This window comes from Glandiceps talaboti, chromosome 17 (assembly GCF_964340395.1).
Source record: "Glandiceps talaboti chromosome 17, keGlaTala1.1, whole genome shotgun sequence".
In the NCBI taxonomy this organism is placed as follows: domain Eukaryota; kingdom Metazoa; phylum Hemichordata; class Enteropneusta; family Spengelidae; genus Glandiceps; species Glandiceps talaboti.
The window spans coordinates 7,454,877-7,478,603 of record NC_135565.1 but is presented as its reverse complement, the minus strand read 5'-3'; the positions used below and the strand labels follow the sequence as shown (position 1 = coordinate 7,478,603).

The 23,727-nt window shown below is 37.9% G+C and overlaps 2 protein-coding genes across 5 annotated transcripts; both read right to left on the bottom strand.

The window, feature by feature from the left end:
- Positions 1-286: 286 nt before the first annotated feature.
- LOC144448230 (protein C-ets-1-like) lies at positions 287-13,817 on the bottom strand. 4 transcript variants are annotated; one of them, XM_078138387.1, is made up of 4 exons: positions 8,750-8,941; positions 5,309-5,474; positions 3,519-3,716; positions 287-2,712 (listed from the first exon to the last, which is right to left on the bottom strand). In XM_078138387.1, the coding sequence occupies exons 2-4, from the start codon at positions 5,310-5,312 to the stop codon at positions 2,474-2,476; spliced, it is 441 nt and encodes a 146-aa protein (XP_077994513.1). In that variant the 5' UTR covers positions 5,313-5,474; positions 8,750-8,941; the 3' UTR covers positions 287-2,473. The 4 variants fall into 4 exon arrangements, with proteins under 4 accessions (XP_077994513.1, XP_077994514.1, XP_077994516.1 ...); XM_078138388.1 differs by having other exon boundaries at positions 5,309-5,416; XM_078138390.1 differs by lacking the exons at positions 5,309-5,474; positions 8,750-8,941 and adding an exon at positions 13,622-13,817.
- A 975-nt stretch (positions 13,818-14,792) lies between these two features.
- LOC144448264 (uncharacterized) lies at positions 14,793-22,029 on the bottom strand. Its single transcript, XM_078138444.1, has 2 exons — positions 21,800-22,029; positions 14,793-17,887 (listed from the first exon to the last, which is right to left on the bottom strand). The coding sequence occupies exons 1-2, from the start codon at positions 21,944-21,946 to the stop codon at positions 16,973-16,975; spliced, it is 1,062 nt and encodes a 353-aa protein (XP_077994570.1). The 5' UTR covers positions 21,947-22,029; the 3' UTR covers positions 14,793-16,972.
- Positions 22,030-23,727: the final 1,698 nt, after the last annotated feature.

The following is a 23,727-nucleotide window of genomic DNA, read 5'->3' as shown; positions in this document are numbered from 1 at the left end:
TTATCCAAGTTTAACTCTGAAGGACAGTTTAGAGAGTGTGTGAGAGAGACAGAAAGAGAGAGAGAGCGAGAGAGAGAGAGAGAGATATATAAATGCGTAAGCACATACATACATACATACATACATACATACATACATACATACATACATACATACATACATACATACATACAGACAGACAGACAAACAGACAGACAGACAGGCACACGCCACCCCTTAAAGTTGAAGGCGTACATATATAAATCATGTCAGGTTGAGAAGTAAAACGCAATCACACCGCTGTCAGACACAATCATTTATTTATCACTGTAACGTCGTTTACATAAAGTGTTTCAAATCACCTTAGCATTTATTATAATTATTAATAATTATTCAAAGTTTACCTCGTGACCTACTATAGGTAATAACATAATCTTGTCAGACATAAATAATCACGTTTCAATAATTCCATTATGTTAGACATCACGTGGTCATCAAATGTGCGTCTATGAATAAGTATAAGCATAGACAGTGTCTATGGTATAAGCAAGGTATCGCGTAATGAAAAGAGGAACCATGTTGATTGTAATAATGACTACCCGAATACCTGCACAGGGGTGATGTCACGAGTTCAGGTCGAACCAATACGTCACAAAAAGGTCAAAACTGATTTGTGTCGGCTCTTGAGTGGTGCACGGTGCAGATCTAGACGTTGTCTTGGTAGCCTAACTTCAGCTGAGTACGTTCGCTTAACCCGGGGTCCGAGTCACGCCAAGCGCAAAGAGTTCGGGTTGCCCAGTGCACGGTTTACCAGACGACGTGGGTGTTTATAATTATTTACTTCCCTCTTCGATTCGGCCAAGGCAAGGCAGATTGGCAGTCCCCGTGTATTGGAAATATTTGACCTCAGGGTAAATAGAATGACACCTTTCATGCATTACAGTAAAAGTTGTAGGTTGCAACCGGATTAAACCAAGACAAAAACTATCGAAACTGTCCAAACACTACTTCTTTCGCCCTCTTCCGATCCCCAATTAAAACCAACAGACATAATTATATTATATGCAAACAGCTTTAAAAAACAAAAACAAAACAAAACAAAACAAAACAAAACAAATCCATTTTGGGCGTGGCTGTGGGGGAGGAGGGTTGTTGAGGGTGCCGAATTTACGAGAATGTAAACACGTCTATACAAATCGCACAATAAAAGCAATAAATGTTATATTGCGAAATTATTAAAGTTATTTGGTGTAACTATCCGCCGTTAATGTTATTGGATGGTATGTAACAGTACGCATGTCGTCTCGCCCGAACATTCAACACTCCCCAGGGTTCTAAGTTTACATGTGTAACAAGATCTCGTATAAAATGGTATCATTTTTGGCGGGAAATAAAAAAAATGGCAGTGAAACCATGTCAAGTTGTGGAGCCTACTCCCAAGTGGTTGGTGTTTCAGATGACAACAAACGAAAAACAACAACAATTTAGAACTGGAAAACGTTCTGAAAAAATGAAATACTTCATATTTTGGATAAAATCGGGGACTAAACAATTACATTCGACCGTTGTGTTTTATTTGTAGGAGATGTGCATAACATGCTATTTTGGCGCGAGTTCGAAAACATCAGCGCCCTCTTTAGGATTTGCAAGTAAATGGCCCAAAATGTGTAACACCAGTTATTACACATGTACATTGGTTGTATACGTCAAGCTGAGGTGCCAATCCGGGCCACCCCTAAGAATAGTGGGCGCCCGTACACGTATCACAGACTAACATGTATGTCACGGTACCCTTACATTTTCAGAAATTTATGCATATATCTAAATCATTTTCATAGAAAAATCGACCAATATACTTTATAACCAACACTTCTAGGCCCAGTCAAAACTATCCTATAAATTTCTGACAAATGTTTTAGAATATTCCTACCGTACACGTGTATCCCGCCTTATTTGAGCGTGATACCTATACTATATTTGTTGACGACTTTTTTTTCTGGTGAACTTCCTCCTTCCTTTCGAGTGACGTCATACATAAAACGTATTTTTCGCAAAATGTGCAATTTGTCGTTAGAGATTTGATTTCGTCCAATGTATTACGAAAGTGTACATGTCCAGAATAGCTCAGTGTCAGAGAGATTGAGTGGTCTTTCGAGTTCAGAGTTCAAAGTTCAATTAGACGAATTCATACATACTATACACATCTAGTTTTCGAGGCAAAAAGTCGTTCTCAAACATAAAAAATAATAATATCAAATCCAAACATAACAGCAAGATATGACATCATCATCATCCGATTTTCACCGTCACGTTAATGAGGGATCCTTCCCTCCTCTGATTTACCGCCCATTTTCACTCCAGTCAGACGGTAAATACAAGTTGTTGCTGACCGACCTGTTTTGAAGTCATTTTGGACTAAGGAAAGTCAACTCCATTTCGATACATATATTTACAATTCTGGAAACCCAAAGTCACACATTCGTAACAAATGTCATCAAATTTTGTAGTGGGCGTTTTTCTCTGCTATAATTGCACGTGCAAATCTCCTTCGAAAATCGTCAAATAATTTTTCGCCGGCAGATGGCGCTCTCCTTTCGAATCCTTCTTTATTGAGGTAGATCAATCCCCTGCCGTTCATGTGAAACTTTTCCACATCAACTTGACCCAATTTGTAGTAATCTGTTGCCCATAGCAACCACGATATGACGTCATCCCTGGCCCAGTCACGTGGATCTATTAATATTCAACAAAAAACAAGACGATGTCAGAACTTTGGACATTGTGACAATTCCTGAAGATGAACAAGATATGATAACATATATATACAGAGGGCAATGTACCAAAACGGGAAGTCAGAGGATAGTGTGAAGGTGTAATCACTGCACCTTATATAGGGGCGAGATCAATATTTCAATGTAGGGTTTTAAAAAAATAAATTCTTTTAATTTGGTGGTGGGGGTTTGAGCGCCATTTTAGTTCTCATCCGACAAAAACGATTTTACTTTTAACGGATCTGTGTGTACAACTATTTTTTTCTAAAAAACTGTCAGCTTGAAAAATAGAACTTTTGCTACAGTAAATGCATGGCGCTAAAATAAAGTACACGTAAAGAGTCAACAAAAGAACTATTTTTCCTCTCTACATACTGGCTTTATATTTATAGCACGACATACTGATTTGAAATTGATTGTACTGCCTGAAACAATTTTCAATTTTGGCGAATTTAGTTGGGGAGGGGGGGGGGGGGGTCTGAGGCCTAACTAAAATAATTTAGTTTTTTATCGTGCATTGAACTATTGACCTCGCCCCTTACTTACATAAAACAGTGGTTATTGCTTGCAGTCCATTTAGAATGAGAAATGCTTTCTTTTATACTTAATTATATAAACGAAGGCTTGTCACGACACAGGGCAATGTAGTAATTTTTCTAATATGGTCTTGTTCAACCAGAGGATATAAAACATGGTAATCATTTCTTGTCTAATAATTAAGAAGGCGTTAATTAGTTCAGCTGATCTGGCTCATATGTGGTAGCTCACCTTGTGGAAACATAGAAGCAATCGGAACCCTAAGAGCCTGAAAGGTGTGAGGACGGTCGTTGTATCGGAGTCTTCCAGTCATGTCCCTGCTACCCGGCACGACGTCGGCGCTTTGAGCGTACTGCATTTTGCTGTTGGTATCCGAAGTCTGTACACGTGCAGGATAGCTATCAGTAACTTCGTCAGAATTCCAGATAACTAGAAGAGATAAATAGAAACGAAATACTCAAAATCGAGGTGATTCTTACAACCTACAGCTGGTGCAAGGTAAACGTTTAAAAACAGAATATCATCATAAACATGCATTTATATTCGTTGCAGACATACAAAGTGTGTTCTCCAACCAAACAAAACCACCAACCGACTTTTCAGAAATAAAACTACGCCGCACCAATGCAAGTAGTTGGTAACATGCGCCGTGTCGTCCCGCTTTCACCGGCCTCCTCTCTCGACCGATGTGTGAGGGCGCCCCATCACTACGTACGTATGGTGAAGTAAGTACGTCTTGTCACGCGTGACATAATCTGACTATAATGACTTCTAAGTAAATATTTTCCACATCCAAAACGGAACAACAACAAAATAAATATGAACGAGCTAGGTAACAACTATAAACAATAAAAAGTAGGTGTTTCACCCACTCTTGTAGATCTATTAACGTGATACTATAGTTTAGTCTTCTGTTACTCATTTATGAATTTATGATCCGCTGAAGGAGTTATATCAATGCACTGATGATGTGTAGGACCGATATAAAGCTGAAGTACGTATAGCCCATGTATAACCGAAGTGTAGCCAATGTAGAACCTATTTACAACCGACGTATAGCCGATGTATAACCGACGTATTGCCGATGTATAACCGATGTATAACCGACGTATAGCCGATGTATAACCAACATATAGCCGATGTATAACCGAAGTGTAGCCAACGTAGAGCCTATCCACAACCGACGTATAGCCGATGTATAACCGACGTATTGCCGATGTATAACCGATGTATAGCCGATGTATAACCGATGTATAGCCGATGTATAACCGAAGTGTAGCCAACGTAGAGCCTATCCACAACCGACATATAGCCGATGTATAACCGACACATATTTCTGATGTATAACTGCGACAAATAAATATGTAGGATGTAACGTCGACGTATATACGCGTATGGCCGATCGATGTTTTAACTGACGCAAGCCGACGTAACTGATACACAACACGAATCACGACGTAGTATATATGACACAGAAAATAACCTTTACAGCACAAACTGATTAACAACCCCATAAACGGACCCGTGTTGTGAAAGATATATTTATTTTACTAGTATTTGTCCGTAAAGAGAGTTGCAGACTTACGCCTTTTGTAAGCAGTAAATATATATATACTAGTTAAAGTGTTGTACAGGAAGAAGCAAACGCTCTAAGTTTTAAGTTTGCTACCAAGACATGCACCTTTCATTCGTATGTCTGTCTGTCTGTCTGTCTTTCTCTGGCTATAAGATATGTATAGGTTCATCTTTCTTACGATCTATCTATCCAATAATACGTCCATTTAATTAAATAGCGACAAGTCAACACATCCATGGGACCCATGACTCACATTCAACGTACACGATCCATATTCTACCCATCCATTCACCCATCCACGTTCACCGACCCGTACACGCCCACCTGTCTGTCTGTCTGTCTGACTGTCTGTCTGTCTGTCTGTCTGACTGACTGTCTGTCCACCCATTTCGCGTTGACATCATTGACATGAAATAGCTAGCTATAAGGTCGGTATGGTTCTTACCCATTCCTTGAGTAACTCAATAGACCACACTCAGTTGAATGTTGTGAAACCCGGTCCTATAGCCGTGTTGATATCAAACCGATACAGTCCACTGCTACACATACACTCCTGTAATACGAGTGTATACCGTTGGACATTCGTTGACAGGCTTACTACGTGTACTGATCTAGGCGAGTAAACAAGCATTCGACTTTTATAGCGCTCTAAGAATATGGAGAGGTTTCGATATTTTGTTGAATCATACACTAAAAAAACCAGACGTGTAACCAACCACTTCCTACTTAAAACTGGGTATTTTTTTTAGACAACATAATCTTACCACGGGATCGCTAAATATGATCAGAGCTATATATATAAAGAGAAAACATTGACAGCGGAAATACTGTGTAATGACGAATATGAAAATATAACTGACAGATAGCTAACATATAAAGTATACGTGTCACGTGTATGAGTTGGCTATAATAACACGGCGGTTGAATTGACGTCACATTTCTCTCTCTTCGTAATTTACCATTGTCAATATTCATGATATTTTCCCTATGGGACAACCCCCTACTTTGTACTTAATATCGTTGTCATGGGTGTTCCCTGTATGCAAACATAACACGGAACTAACTCTACAGTAAATAAGTTCTGTCATGGAGAGGTCGGTATTCAATGAATGTTTTGTCACGCTGAAATAATCTAATATTGTAGTCTAGTTTGGTACAATGTTTCTGTCTTCATTGTCTAGCTGTCCGTCCGTCCGTCTGATTGATTGACTATGTCTGTCCGTTCGTATGTCTGTCTAACTGACTGACTGTCTTTGTCTCTCCGTCCGTATGTCTGTCTGTCTGTCTGACTGACTGTCCATCCGTCCGTTATTTTGTGGCTTTGTTTTTAGTCACGGTTCCCTTAGTTCCAATGTCTGTCTGTACGTCTGTTTGTTTGTCTGCCTGCCTGCCCGGGCGCCTGTCTGTCTGTCTGTCTGTATGTATGTATGCATGCATGCATGCATGTATGTATGTATGTATGTATGTATGTATGTATGTATGTATGTATGTATGTATGTATGTATGTATGTATGTATGTATGTCTAGTCTGTTTGTCTGTCTCTGCCCTTTTACCCATCCTATCTCCGGCTGAATGAGTTTAGATAATTTAATTACATTTTTGTATATGCAAATATCACTGACATCACATAAAGCTATGTTTTATCTAATTTGTTGGTTCTTGAATTTGGTAAATTTATCCTTTATAAGTGGTTAGGGAATTTCTATAGTACTGTACTTAAAGTGGCCATATGGATGAGAAATGGGTATTTTTTAAAATTCATTATTCGTAAAACTAACTTTACTATATAGCTCAGTACATTGCGAACAGCTAGAAAATGTCTCAAAAGTTTGTTAATTTACGACGTACAGTAACAAACGTTTGACACATTTATTTTTTTATTTTTGGCAATTAATTGAATTACCCACACAGACTTGGTATATGATGTGTCACATTCTTCTGTCAACTTGGGAAACAGTATAATAAAGTTGTTTTTATGAATAAACAAATAAAAAATAAATATCAATTTATTATTATTGCCACTTTAACAATATATAATAAAGTACCTATTAAAGAGATTACTGGTGACATTACGAATTTTATCAGATTTACAAGCTTGACACAAAGTACTTCGAGCAATCATTAATTTAGTATATAGCCAGCAATTGGGTATATCGAAACTAACGAGTTTTATTATCTTTTTTTGCTATTGGTAATGTTTGTTAGTTGGAAAATGCAATAACCAGCTTTCTGTTAATAAGTTGTCGACATGTCCTTGATGGTACTGTCTACATTGATGAATCGACGCTCGGAATCTTTATTGATTTGTCAACTACTTGAATATCCCGGATGTTGATGGGCATGCGTCAGTCCAACTAATTAAATACGTTGATGATAAGGCCAAATAAAAAAAGTTGTTCGGTTCCGGTTACCCGACCCCACCTAGTTTTTCATGCCGACCCTAAACATTTTTTTTTACATATTCGAGAAAAAAAAAGAAAATCGCGAAAATTGAGAAGTCTTGCATGAAATAGTGGATGCGGAACTGACTGAAATCAACTTAAAAAGACAATATAAAACTGTTCTTCCAATCTGTAATGGCTGTACATCTGATGAGAAGAAACCAATAACACAGAGACTATATGGAAAACAACGGAAAACATAGCTGCCTGAACTCATATGAAAAAAAAATCTACCTACGCCACCTTTTTCTAAAATTAAATGTAATCGGAAGCACACAATTTTTTTGTTTTTTACGCCTTCCTAAGGACATCAATATTGAAAATGGTTTCCAGTTAAAGTTACTAATTACGATTCCAGCAATTGTACTGAGTTGACATACCATTCAATCGCTAGAAAGTATTACATACGTATTTCTGTAGAATTGGTCAATAAAAAATTCACTTGAGCTCAGTTGTTCTGTTTCATGGAATTCCATGCACACTAAATCCAATGAAACAGCGCAATATTACTATAATCATGTGACCATATTCATAATATCACTACAAGGAACTAATCGAATTCTCAAAATTTGTATCCACAACATGTAAAATAATATCCGATAGCCACATAGTACATACCTAAAGGTGTACTATTTCTCACAAAATAGGACGTTTGTTAATATTAAATTTAAAATTGTAGTAGAGTGTTTTTAGCAAGTTTTTTTTCAGACTTTATTCAAAGGGTATAAGACTCTAACTGCGACTGGAACGTTTTTTGAAACCGTTAATTAGTCAAATATAACCACTTACTCGACTCGTAATACATTACACCGTCAACAGTATTGAATGACGCGTGTTATATTTATCTTCACCAAAACATATTATGGTGCAATGTACCCAATCAGATTGATGTTTTTGAGTCCGCACCCAAAAATCAGCATCCCCAATGAATCAAGATTTCGTCTTATTACTGTACGACTTACACAGATATAATAGACATTTAATTGCCATGTACAGTGTATCATTATTGGTATTTTATCAGTTTTCAGTAAATATATTGTTGATTGCCTGATTGAAAAAAAATACAGTATTGTCGTTCGTCGTTAGAAATCGATCACATAGTCAAAGACAAGTGACAGAATACGAAACAAATGACAAACTTTACAAATTTAAGGAATCAAGTTTCATTCCTACACCAAAGTTATATTGAAAATATTGCTTTTCTTACACAGTGCAGTATGTAAAACACTGAGTACACACGGTGTTGATGATTTTAATGGCTGCAGTGCAATTGTCTATGTTCTAACTGATAATCAACATTTCAACTTGACTACTTCTACATCTTCACTGTATATGGCACATATGTAACTGTTTCTTTTGCATTAGAAGTTGTCTGAGGGTGTGTAAACACGAGTGAAACGCCAAGCCTACAGTATTGTAATTAACTGTAAAAGTGTCATAATACCTTTTCTGCAGTGACGTCACGGATTTCGCAATTACTATCACCACCGTGCTGTTGACGTGTATTCCAACTCCGAGTTACTTCGCAGTGACCGTTCGGACGCTCTACGATAGACCATACAACTCCGTCGGTCAACGCGGCCTTGAATAAACTTAACTGAAGCTGGCTCTTATCATTGAAATGTTTACACACGATCATCACTCTGAAGTTATATAGGGGCAATCGTTCCCATACAAGGAACACGTGAGAGGGCGACCTTCGTCACGATTTAGGCGGGGTCCTTTAGAATTCAAATAAACGTAGATTCAACTCTTCCGGGAAAATGAACAACCTGAACAAGCTAACAATACAGTGTGACCTTAATTGACCTTGTATATAATAACTATCAAGTACTACATCCGGTAGTGCGATAATTCAGTCCGTCTCACTGAACACATTTCCGGTAATATTATGCAAACATAAGTAGATTTTCAATTGATGTATGTCTCACGACGTGTGTATTTAATTGTCGGAGTCAATAATATCACATCGGTGTGGTATTTCATGTTCCTCGACTACTCGAGTCATGATCGGGATGACGATGACACACCTGCATACCGACTAAGACGCGTGGAAAACATGTCATTTCTATAGAAAGCCGCCAACCATATGATGCTCACGACAATTTTACCGTTGCTGTGTTACTATATGAAAATGACAGTCTTCGAACCTGACGGCGAACGTACTAAGCTTAAATGCCATATATGGTGATCTCAGCCGTTGTGTAGAAATCAGGGACACCAAATTTATTAGCCTATAAAATAAATTCCCTATATGTTGGTGCCCTTGCACCTGGGAGGATTGGTAACGGTACATATTAGTGTACCATTCAAGGACAGTCTGGTACGGTGATGGTACATGGAGATTACAACAAGGGGGTCTTTCAGGAAATAAGGAGTCATAAACTTTTTACACCGTCATTTATATTTTTGTTGGTATCTTTTCTCCTACATCTGACATATACTGATTGAATGTGTGTACAAGGTTCGGAGTGGAGTGTAGTGTCGTGTCGTGACACACTATCAGATACTTTGAGAAGCATGATACAGGGGTTAAAACATGACGCATCTTCATAGTCTAGCTCGTATCTGATATTTGATCAGGTTACGGTTACCTGACCCTACTCAGCTTTAGCCTGACAATTTGACCCTAAATTTGCTTTTTTTTGTAGTTTGAGAACATTATAGCTAAAATAACATGAACATGTGAGAGATAAAGTGGCCATATTGATGACGATTGGATATTTCATTTGGATTTTTTTAAGTTTTAAAAACAATTGATAAAATTGTTTCACAAGCAGTTTAGGAAATGATGTGAAGTGATATCATAGATCCGGAAATTAAATAATATGAAAACGTATCAATATCGAGATATATTTGAAATGTGTGAAACTGGAACCAGAATATGAAAACTCGGAATACAATGTCCCAGTATACTTCACGTTGAAGTAGCTAGTAAAGGTATGTGTACAGGTGGCGCATCCTGTACTTCGTCTATGTCCGATGTCGTGAGTATGTCTGACGTCATTTCTAACGTGACGTCATACACAATTTCTCACGCGATTCTGAATACAACTTGTTTGGTTGAAATGTTGTGAATTGACCGACCTATAGGTATCTAGGTACAAAAACAACATGAAAAATTCAAATTTCAAGTTATCAAAAAAAATCGTCCACTATCATGAGAACTTGAACAACCATAATGATATTGAAATATCGTATATTCGGACGACGGGTAAAAAGACGATATATAACGTACTATGTTCAATAATTTACGATTAGACACAAGAGATTCGATGTCTGTCGGATATCTTCAACCAGGTACGCGGGTAAGATATACAGTCATACTACCAGTAGAATATATCTATAAATTCGATACTCTAGACGATAACTATCAGATAGTGTGCCATGTCACATGTCCTCGTATACTGTATCATATTATAATTAGAGTTGACTGTCACGTGGTCGACTAGACTGATTAATTTGAGCCGAAAGGGTTTTTTTTCCAACTCTTTTCTCATACGTTAAACATAACTGTGGTCTCGTTTGTGATATTACCTGAGTGACAGCGAACTTAAACAGTCGAGTGAACGCGAAAGGCCAGGGATTATTAAATTAAGGGGAACTTGGGGAAAAAAGTGAAGGATATCATTTCCCTCACCTAAAACAAAAGTGAATTACAAACTCAAAACGTTTCAAGTGAAGATTTATGAGAGGAACAAAACTTCCATTTATATGTTCATCCTTATCGTCGCCTCTGCGTGACAATAAAGTTGAATGCATGACTGTACTTGGTCCAAGAACTAAAACTAAGTATCGTCCGACCAACGACCCACCGATTCCAACTGACTGACTGACTGACTTACTAGCCAATTACCTCGCTCGCTCACCCACCCGCCTCTCCATCACTCCCTCCGATCCCTCACTCACCCATTCACTCAAGCACCCAGCCACCCACTCACTCACCCACCCACCCACCCACCCACCCACCCACCCACCCACTCACTCACTCACTCACTCACTCACTCACTCACTCACTCACTCACTCACTCACTCACTCACTCACTGATTGACTGGCTGGCTGACTGACTGACTGACTTGAACACACAGGCAGTCAGATTTGCTACTTGACACTCTAACTTGTTATTTCAGTGATCGATGTATCCCTTTAATAAGATATAAAACTACAAGACCTGCATACATTGTACAGCCGTATAATCAATGAATACCAGTGTATCCCGTCAACACAGATGTATACGATAACCCACTGACGGTCAATTCCCCTCTTTTCGTGTGAGTCACCATACATAATTAAAGCTCTGAGTATGATTGTACTATGTATTACACAAAACGTTCGCGTGTTCAATATCGATATGTCTCTGGTGACGGATTGCAACAATTATTCGGCCTCTGATCTCGATCTATACTAAGCATGAGATCCTAAGATAACCAAATTAAAGACGATTACAAAAACACATTGTGTAAATGAGTAACACGTGATACACAATACAGGTACTGATACATGGTACTGGTGGTTTACAGACCGACCTCAGCTCTGATCTCTTTGACCCGAATACTCTAGCGCGTGACGTCTAGACAACGCAGGGATGTGATTATAAATTATAAAAACAGGGGAATTGATGGGGAAAACATTGGTCTACACAATTTACAGTTGTATCGGTATTTCGACGGAAGATTCTATTATCGTGTTGGTCTGACAATGAAAACATGCATTTAAACTGATTTGTACAATTATCATCGGATTGTTTGGAAGACTTCATGTTGCCTACGTAAATAAAATTTGATAGCACCCGCGGCACAAGTTTGTACATTGATTTATGCTCTGGCCGGCACTGCCATTCTTTGCAAAATTTACATGAGCGTTTAAATTGGTGTATTGTCTGTGTATTTTAGAAGAAAAGTTTCTGACAAATTTTGTAGCTTTCGAGTTTATTTTTTTATGTAAAATAGTTGCAATGCTCGTTGCCAATCTGGTCAGACTGACTAATCGACTGTGACATCAGTGATTCGTACAGACACATGATTCTCATCGTACCCAGTCTATCACACCGCGTTAATTGCTTAATTGCAAAAAAAAGTGTGTTTCCGATAATTGCTTCAGCAATACGGTAGGTTGGTCGGGATTTTATTTTATTTTTTCATTTTTTTTATTACTTCGTCCCATCGTCGCAAACCACGGCCTGTTTTACGGCATCATTCTTAACGCGCAAATGATGACATAATCACATACATACCTGTTACCATAAGGGCATGCATTTCCAGGTTTAGGTATAAAATTTGGGTGTATATTTGGGAGGTTGGTTTATAATGGAGGTGTAGATGTGGGGAGGATGGCTTAAAATTGGGGTGTATATTTGGGGAGGTTGGTCTAAAAGGGGTCATTTAACCTTGCTCACTGGCTTACCAATTCTTCTATTTCATTACTTTCTACCCCCAAAATTCACTCAATCTATTATAATTAGTGACTCGGGAATGTTATTTCAATCACACCCTGTCAACCGAGTATCCAATTGAAACGATGTTGTAATTGGGTTTAAAATTGGGGCATACGTCATTTTAGTCAAATTAATCTGAGGCAGGGGTTTAGTACCAAGTGACAGTGCCACTGTCAATATCCCTACCAAACGGTGGATAATTAAGTGTTTCCCTTCCTCCCCGGGATATTTCTTCAAATTTAATTTGGAATGCGGACGTAATTATGAACAGCACAAGCTCTCCTGAAACGCTGTGCGACAACGTTGCGAAGCCTTGCGGCCCTGTGTACGTCTGACGTGCTGACATGCCCGGGCATTGACATTTTAAAAATGAGGAAGTTCACCGCAGAAAAATCGAACCATTCATGATTCACTCAAGTGAACTGTGTGTGTGTTGCTGTGTACTAAACGCTCGGTTAGCTCACCACCATTCAACGTGGCTACGATCAGCTGGTCATAGTGACTAAACGTTATTTATCAAGGTTTATGCAAAAGAAATGTAATTTTCATTCTTGCGTATTAAAAATAGTGAGAATCAAACAATTTCTCGATAAATATACCGAGAAATTTGATTGACACCTCAATCCATGGTGAGGCTTTACCGTGTTTAGCGCGCGACTCGATCTAACAACACGTTGTGTTGCGTTGCACGGGAACAGGTCCCTGTCTACTAATACTGTTCTGTTAATAAATGTATTTTCAAGAATATGGCAGTTTGATAACCTTTGAGTCGAACACATAAATTCATAAGCGACCTTACATTTGACATGCCACCGTGTTTTCTATTTAGTATACACACACACGTACGTGCAGTCAACTCACACCAAGCACATAAAACTCACCTTTCGCCGTGTGTCAACGCAACGTCACAGTACCGTGCAAAATTATTCGCTATAAGTATCTTCAGTGCTTGGTAAATTGATAAAGAATTCCCAGGCAAGCACAGGTCCACTAGATATTTTTTTTCTCCAAAGTTAGCATGAACGAGTCGTGGATATATGTAACCGCCGGTAACACGGGCCGAGGCAGGCTATTCTGACGTCGATCGTCTGCTGCCCAATGTACTGTTTAAATAAACATTTGCATAATCACACGTGAAATATATGACGAGATTGTGTGTTTGTGTTGTTTCTCCATGCAATCAGTGTATGAACGATTTTCATCCAGGGACCTGGGCGCGGTGCTATCATTGTTTGTATGTGTACAATGATTTTCTAGGAATCCGACGGCTATGATTTTCGACGAACTCACAGTTTTCTTGGCAACCAGCAACTACCCATGTGGAATCATCTCATTACTCCGTCACTCTCTGCACTATCAGCTCAAAGAGAAAATCATGACTCAAAAGTTGTTCATGCAAATGAGTAACCCTCAAACTATTAGAATTGAACAATGTAACACCATGACCATGAGCTGACAAATATACCATATTTGGACTCAATGTGCCTGCCACCCAATAAACATGTACGCTAATGTATTATGGTAAGAATGATGTGATTGATTAATAGACATGATGTTAATAACTGTGTACATGGCTTTGCTGGAATTTAAAATTTCATCTCAGGACCTGATTGACGATTTAATGCCACGGGTAGTACTAAAATATCGCAGTGTAAATTGTATTGCATTATATAAAATGACACTGAGACACATCGCATACGATCGAGCACAGATACGTGAGGATTTCAATGTGATCGGGGTAACAAATACTGTAATTAGCCATTGAGTACTTGCTTTAACATATTGGACATTTCGTGTAGCCTGTAAGTCTGTCTGTGTGTGTGTGTGTGTGTGCCTGTCCCTCTCTCCATCTCCCTCTCTCTCCCTCCCCCTCCCTCCCTCTCCCCCCTCCCCCCCCCCTCTCTCTCTCTCTCTCTCTCTCTCTCTCTCTCTCAAATACAAATCAATATTCATGGGTTAGGGACGTTGACATCGACAGCTTTATGCCACAGTGTTGACGTTACTTAAGAAAACACAAACACATGCATATCAAGAATATTGTATCACATCAGCAGCTTTAATGTCTTTACGATGTTTTACGGATAATACACAATTGTGATAAGGTTAAAATACAACTGAAATGTGTTAAGTCAACTGCATGGTGGGTTCTCCAATTGCAAGTCAAAGGGTACCATATGTGTATGATGAATGCGAGTGTCCTCTATGGCCATACTTGCAAAACGTGTTTTACAGTTTGCGACTTGGACTAGTTCTACAAAATAATTGTAAATAAGGAAACAAAATGCATTGTTCATGTTAAAGTGTATCTTGTGTTAGCACCCTCTATCCTCACATTGGGATAGTATTGTTTTGCATTCTGACTATGTGGTCTGCTATTAAATCCATCGAGCGGATGATGAGGAGAAAGTACAGACTGACAAACTTTGAAAACAACAAAGTCACCATGCATCATATGTGAGCGCCCTCTTTATTAATACTTGTAATACTTTTGTTTTACGTTTTTAGATCATAGAGGGAGAGACTTAGATACTACTTATAGAAAATGCGTGTTATGGCATTGAAACCAGATTCTAACATATATAACTATATTCATAAATGTAAACTTAAGTTTATATGTGCCAAGAGGTGCGGGAAAACACGTGGTAAAATGTATAATCACACCGTGAAATGATGCACGGTGTAGTCTGTTTACTACATCACAGTACTGCTGTCGAAGTACCTCTATACTCATTAAATGTGTACACATGTGATAGCTTTAAAATTACAGAAGTGGGCGAATTAAAGTCTCATACGAGTATAAATATTACACTTTTTTCCATAAACCTAAACTCGACTAGCTACTGTTTCTCATTCTTACCCTGTAAAGTAATACATATATTTGGACAGTGAAAATGTACAATCTCTATCCCCCCCAAAAAAAAGAAATAACAAAAAAAAAACAAAAAAAACAAACAAACAATAATGTACATGCATTGATTTTTTTGTGTGATAACGTTAACAAATTACATCATTATCATACCACACCATGGTGGTATACACCACGTAAAGACACCGCTGACATGCAAAACGAATGCCATGATTACCGTAAACATCCACGTCTCACGTAAACTCGTGACAATTTAAATGTTCTTATTATTCCAGTGTCACGCACTTTCCTTTCTCATACAGAATTGAACGTCGTGAATTCAGCCAATACCTTGCTAGATTTACCGCCCTCTTATATTGACGATTAAGTTTTAGGATTACATAGTCAAAGGAAAGTCCAAAGTACCACCAAGTTCACAGTCATTGTTAACACCCTGTAACCATGGTGAGGTTTGACTAAGACCCTCGTTTGGTGGTCTGAGATGAAAGTGTAGATTCAACCTATTCAACGAATCATATCACTGGAATCGCTGAGCCAGAAAAATTCAAATCAGGTACCGGAGTGATTTCTGGAAGTAAATGTAACTACCACCTACTTATTAGGATTACCAGTGATATCATAGGGTTCAATAATTGTGGATAAAAATCCTGGAATGGTATTGATAGAGCTACAGTTCGCCTAGTGTATATGCCACGATCACTTTATATGTACATAACAATATATTTCCAATATCACAAGACGAATAGAACAATAACAGTCAGTTCACTCTTTGGTGACAGTTCCAGTCAAATACAGCACATGTAAACGTTGGGTTTTTTTGCACACAAAACGGAAGTGACGTTTCAAGTGAGATCGAGGCTCTTGGCGTCGATCGTCTGCGAATGAACCTTTTTGTTTGTTTTGCTTTCGACAAACCCCAAACTTGAGTGCGACACACAATTGATTTTGAAAAGAATGCGTGCAATTTTAACTACACGACAATTTGACGTTCTGAAAATAACAAATGTACACATAATGACTGATAAGCTGATTAATATCTGATACAGAAATATGGATACATTTCCTTTATTTATCATCATTTCCTTCACATTGTTGTTTGTTTTTGTTCTGGGAGTGATCACCTCTTGATCATTCCCAGAATGAAATTCAAAAATAAACGCCAATATATGATAAGGAAATACAGGTAAGTGAAGGAAATGATCTTATGATCAGATTGTTTTCTCCATATTGACCGTCAACTGCAAGAGCAAAACATCTTCTTCATTTGAACTGTGAAGTGACCATACATGTGAGTCATCTCATGGGCAGTCTCTCATTTGCATAAAACATCCATTTTCGCTCAGTTTATGGTTGTGCTAGACCTTGCTCAGTTATTGTCACGTGACTCACTGAGTGGCTGCACCGTGTTCAAAAAGTTGTACAGTACATCGACATATTCCGCCTTATGTTTCCTCATATGTTCAACGTGTGGTGAACTGTCCCAACACTTTGCCTGCACGTTGTATCCAAGATCCCGCTTCCAACTGTCAGCTATCTTTTCATTGGCTGCGGCAGAACCAATGGGATCGTCGCTTGAATACATCATCAAGATTGGTGACTTGATTGGGTTCAGACGTAGAGCCTTCATGGTTTCTTTGATATGGTTGACGGTGTACTTTTGGGTCATCCAAAAATAGAATACTGCGCATGACTTGAGCATGAACCATAGCAGAAGATTCTGGGTGATGGCGTCGCAGATGGAATGAAAACTGTCCGTAGCTGACGTACAGCTGTCGAATATTTGCCCAACGATACGACTTCTAACACCGACGTATCGCTCAGGTTTCTTCTCCATCTTGTGAAGCATTTCTCCAAAGATGTGCCCACCAACGGAGAAGGAATGTATGATAAGGGAATTTTCGCGTTTCTCAATGTAATCCAGTACCTGTTGCGCAACTGCTTCTCCCGTGGATGGCCAAACAAGATTGATCGGGTCCATTTTCACGACGAGGACGTCGTATCCCTTCGACGTGTATACATCAACATATTTATTGATGTATCGACGTTTAGCCGACATCCAGGTAAACATCAGAACTGTCGGACGATTCTGGTCTTTCTGGTTGCAAGGGCCATCGTCCCAGAACAGGATGTCATCATGGATGACGTCATCAGGCGTTCTCAGTTCCAAATTGTCAGAAATGTGAGTAACCGTGAGTTCTGGCAACAAGGCGTCGTCAAGGTTACCAACTACACTGAACCAATCTGATGTAGACTGACGAGCTGACAACGACATACCACCAGTCTAGAATGCAAAAAAGATAGAGTTTTTAGGAATCAATTTTTTTTAATATCAAAACAGACTTGTCTATTGTTATGGTTTTTTCAGTGTAAGGGCGTCCTGTATGCAATTTTCGTTATCTCAAATGAAAGAAATTACTCTACGTTTAAAGGCAAGTGTATCGATCCAAGATTCTCGTGTTTGCGTTATCTTATCAGCGGAGCCATGTGGGTTATATAGGATATTTCTTTAGTTCCGGATCAACATCTCCTACAGCTCTACCAGCCAGCTGTCTTTCATGCATCATTGTTTTGCTTTTTCCAAACTGGGCCTTTTATTTACCGTAAAAGTTTCTTGCCAGGACTTTGACGTCAGCCGGCAGAGGGCGCACACACTAAATCTATATTTATTCACTGCACTCCTGAAACCTCCACGTACTGTAGATGGTGCCTCTTGAAATTACAACAATGTAAAGGTAGCTTAGGAAGGTGACTGCTTACGTAATATTAGAAAGAAGCTCGTGCCATGGAGTGAATAGAAATCCATGTACACGGGTATGATGCAACTGGGACTTGGAGATGAAGGCACGTGTATGCTGTCAAGGTAACCAATCTAACACAATCTGGCGTAGTTTTCATCAAATTATTATCACGCTTGCGAAGTGTTTACAAAATGAATCATTTAATCAACAACCATTATGCAATTTCCGATGAATTAATCAGTACACTAGTACTAGTATCATAACCTTTTTTTTCATTTTTAAATTATTCATGGAAAATGACTGGGTACCACACTCACTTGTGAATTACTACTCGGAGCTAATATTTTATTCAACGATATGTGGTCATAATACAAAATAATGACGTTATTAGGGATTTACGAATATTTAAAAAAATACCAATGATTTTTTTGAAATATTCTTAGATACCTAATGACGTCATTTTTCGTATTGTGACCATCGTTGCATACAATATTAGTGACTGTACATGTGGTGGGTGTATGTAGTTTCAATTCCATTAAAAATTACGCTTTCTTTCAATTTGGAAATGTGTCGAGTCGAGTAATAGCACTACTGCCCCATACGACGTAACACGCGAATAGCGTTTTATTTCATAACTACATTTAGTCATTCAGTTTACAGTCAATAAATTTACGGTGAAAAAAAATATATTTCTCAAAAATTTCAAGTCATTATTTTGACACTGCATGTAGCTAAATCCGGGATCTGTGTAAACAACTGTAGTTTGTCGTCCTATCAGATTCCACGTTACATCGATTGATGACCTAAGCTTTTCATGAACCTTAGGTCTATAAATTTTGTATGAAACTGTACCAGATTTCTTGAGCTCATCACGTGACATCAGTTTGACGGACTATCTTAATGGTTTGACGACGTGTAGTTTTGCATTTAGCATTACATCAAATTGATGGCCTATTTTAAAGCAGTTGAGGAATCGAAGTGTGTAGTCCTATCACGTGTCGCGTTACATCAATTTGATAGCCTAAAAGCTTTTGACGAAGCCTGTAGTCCTATCAGATTTCGCGTTACATCAATATGATGACCTGGTTTGACCTCCACACAGTAAAGAACATCGCCGCGCCAGTATCACATCACCACAAGTGCCAGCTCAGCGTTTTCTATTTAGTACATCTGATTTAAACTGTACGTGACCGACCTATATACATCAATGAGTAAACAGTGTTTAGATATATTCTCAAACAATACATGTAGCTAATTTTTACAATAACATTTTTTTGACCATCTGGAAAATTTTGACCAAATTGTCAGATTTAAAAATAAACAAACTGGGTTTTATGTATTTATTGTACATACTGTAGACTGCCGACAGTTGTTCGTGCCTTTTTTTGCTATGATTTAATTAACTAAAGCTAAAAGTCGTCGCCTCGCTCCGAACCGGAGCAATACTACTATAACCGCGTACTGATAACTCGTGCCGGAGTATGAACGACAATTTTCTTTTCGCTGCATACAAACTCGATTGTCGAATCGGCAAAAATATTTATCAACTTCAAGGTAACTCATGTTTGTTATCATGATGGTTTTTTTGGGTGTTTAGAAACGTGGATAATCATGACATTGGCCTAAGGTGAAGGAGGGGTCACAGAGTTCAAAGGTTACTGTTCTAGTTAGCATAAAAAATGATGACAAATATTTATACAAAAGAGGATCACTAAGGTAGGGCGGAATTTATCCCAAGACCGCCGACTATTTTTATGTGGTCTAAACAATAGCGTTGCCGTAATACCCTGTGTTTGTTACATGTATATAATTATCCTTTCGAGTCTGCAACTGAACGATAACGCGACTGATTGAGATGCAGACAACGTCTTATGGAAGTAGTCTAGCCATTCACTTTTATACATGTGTCGGGCGCATGACTGAGAAGTGATTCCTACGTGATGAGAAAGCAGCCGATATGGCTGTGTTGATGACGTAACTAGTTTAAAGTGTTCTTTCAAGCAGAACTCTCACTAATACATCCATGGTTACAGTCATGTATAATTTCCACAATTTTAGATTGTACATATGTAATACTAAGTTTTCCTGCTATGGATGGATGGATGTACTTTATTAACATGAATCCTAAACTTATACACAGGATTATATATATATATATATATATATATATATATATATATATATATATATATATATATATATATATATATATATATATATATATATATAATCTATTCCAATACATTTTAAGAACATTCTATTTTTTTATTTTTTTATTTTTATTTTTTATTTATTGCATCCCTTTTGTATCAAGGGCTCACTAAGCATGTTAGACGCAGCACTAACAGAAACTCAAAATACATATTAGTCTTGAATCAACCTTTTCCCGTCTTACATGTCTAAGAATGGGTAAGCTTAATGTGTTCAAGCTAGCGGCTATGCAACCTATTGCGTGCGAAAGTGAGGTTGCAGGCATTCAAAGTGGTTGTAAATATGTGTAATATCTAAAGCCTATCAAGTTTGTCAACTAAATAGAGTAAATTATATTTATAAAACATTTCAAAAAAAAATTATGATACAAATAGGCCAATGGTTACTGCAGAAAATCAATTCCATGCCAATGCGGAGCTTTAAACATTATTGTACAGCTTGCAGACGACAGAATGTGGAGTATATTATGGCGGGAAAATAATCTGTCAAATTATCGTTTCAAAACATCATCCCGACTTTTGTTTGCGTCGTCAACTTTACATTGGAAATTTACAAATCAGTGCAGAACCAATTTATACAAAGGCGTAACTTTCTACTGATGACAAAAAATGTACGCACGACCTTCAGTTGGACATTACGTTTGTAATAATTTTGAGAGAACATCATTATTGAATTATTGGTTACCAGCAACCTTAGATTAACCTCGGAAAAATGTCAGCTGCCTCGGGTTTCAGTGTGTGTGCATGGTATCAAATCGAGGTCAGTACGGTGAAGCAAAAACACCATAACAACAACAACCCTGGAAATACGTAAACAATGGAAGTGGGACGGAGGCCGATCAGCGACCCCCGGGCACACATAGAGAAGTGATGAACGCATCCTTGCATACATTGACCCATCACGGTTCTAGATTTATGTGCTCCCGGGGCAGTCAAACTGTCGGAGTTCACAATGAAATTGAAGAAGGTGTTCTAATAAAACATTCTCAGACTATCCGAATTTAAATCGTATGTTTTTCGCTTGTTTTTGTCTTAGCCTCCTAATAGTACATGTTGTTATGGGGGGAATTAGGAATTGACCAGAATGTCACCGGAACATTATAAATGAAACAATATATATCTCAAGCATTGTAATATACCTGACCAAAATCCAGCAAAGTGGTGAATGATACCAAATTGATAGAAACGTGACGTGCGAACGAAAACTGCAGATGATGCAATATAAATGAATTTTTAGCTACATACCCTTTCGTGGCCTGTCAGTTGGGCGACGGCTCGGCAGCACAGATCATAAATGACAAAACACACCACCATCACTGTAACGGCGGTGTATGGTGATTGCAGGAAAAGGAAAAAGCCAGGCAAGACTTCACTTAGCCCTAGATCCGACATATTTGCAGTTTTTTTGAAGTGCGACGTGTGTCTGTTCTCGGTGAGAGCTCAAAACAAAATGCAAATGTACAGTTCTGACACGATTTTTTTTTGCACAGCACAGCTGATCGCTCAGTTTAAATGCTACGATGCGCATGCCCAGTACATTTGCTTTCATATGTTATGTTAATTTATATAATTTGTCCTCCATATTAAGGTCATCTTTTGATTCGCTTACAATTGGGTCATGGTGTAACAAAAAGAAAACATACAATAATCGACAATAGATCTGAAGATGATGGAATAATCTCCGAACCAAAACCGTGACGGCAAAGGGAGATGTAGTGTACGAAGGGTCGAAAATCAAATGCACATCCCGACACTTATAGTGGTCTACCTCAGTCTAGCTATATGTAGATATAGTCTGTCCTGTCACAAATAGTGTCAATTTTGCTTTTCACAAATAAAAAACAACAACAACACATTTTCTTACATACCTTTAATGATATTAGCCTAATACCAAAATTATGAACTGTTTATCTAATTATTCATGCATACGAACCCATTGTATGTTAATTGTATTCAGTAAATATGCAAATATTTCATGAATCATCAAAGCACCTCTAAATATGTTTTTATTGTAATTTCAAAATGACTGATATCAGATTTCGAGTGCCGGAAACCAGCTGTTAGTGTGAAGTAAACAATATGGGCGATCCATATCTAATTTTAATAACAACAATGGAACCAACTAAAGGTCAATGTTAATATATTTTCCGTGATAACAGTTTTAAGATATGTGATTATTATATTTTCATTGTTACATCTGATATTGTTTTTATTTAACATTAAGTGCACTCCATGTTGTGTATTCGGTATTATAATATATATTATTTTCCTCGGGTTCTCTATAATTATTTCATTTTATCAGCCTTACTAGAACAGTTTGATATGTAATAGATTTTATGTATTTTTAACTTGTTTGAATAAATAGCTTATTAAAACTCAGCTTGTGTCACTTCTCTCGTCACATATATGGTTATTTTCAAGTATGAATATTGGTCGCAAAACAATGTCAAAGCTATGTGTGTTTGTGTGCCTGCCTGTGTGTGTATGTGTATATGTGTGTGTGTGTATGTGTGTGCATGTATGATATGTATGTATTATATGTATGTATGTATGTATGTATGTATGTATGTATGTATATATGTATGTATGTATGTATGTGTAATGCTGTCTCGGTGTAAATATGTTTGTATATGTCTGTCTGTCTGACTCTGTGTGTCTGTATGTGTCTATGTGCGTACATGCGTTGTAAAATCAGTTGAAATAAAGTAATGATTTTGTTTCGATTATTTAATTATCACTGGTAAACCATAACAAAATACCTCAACCCGTTCCAGTGTCCACTGCATCTCTTCGCTGTCAGATACGCCATAGCTTAGAGTTACGCAATAGGGGAACTATGCTGCAGCTAAAATATATAATGAGCGTTTAACTTTGTTCCCATTTATATCAAAAGATGTTTCTAATCAAGTTATACACAGTATGAAAAACGTATCAGGAAAAAATTGTCATGAAATCAGAATAATAAGAACAAATAACAGTAGAAAGGTCATGACGTCTAGAATAGAAAAAATATATATGGGGGGGGGGCGGTATTAAATACCTTCCCTCGGGCTGCTTTGGTAAATAAATCCAACATTTTCCATACGAAGTCTGAGGTCTGAAGTCATGATGATGCTGGGGATTTAGGCCGAGGTCAATAGTCGAATGTGTAAATCTGTTTTTGAATGGCATGT

Excerpts from the sequence above, each read along its gene's own strand:
- LOC144448230 (XM_078138387.1), bottom strand. Across the intron at positions 2,713-3,518 it reads TGCTTCTATGTTTCCACAAG|ATCCACGTGACTGGGCCAGG; the intron begins GTGAGCTACCAC and ends GAATATTAATAG.
- LOC144448264 (XM_078138444.1), bottom strand. The coding sequence starts at position 21,946 with ATGTCGGATCTAGGGCTAAGTGAAGTCTTGCCTGGCTTTTTCCTTTTC. Across the intron at positions 17,888-21,799 it reads AACTGACAGGCCACGAAAGG|ACTGGTGGTATGTCGTTGTC; the intron begins GTATGTAGCTAA and ends TTTGCATTCTAG.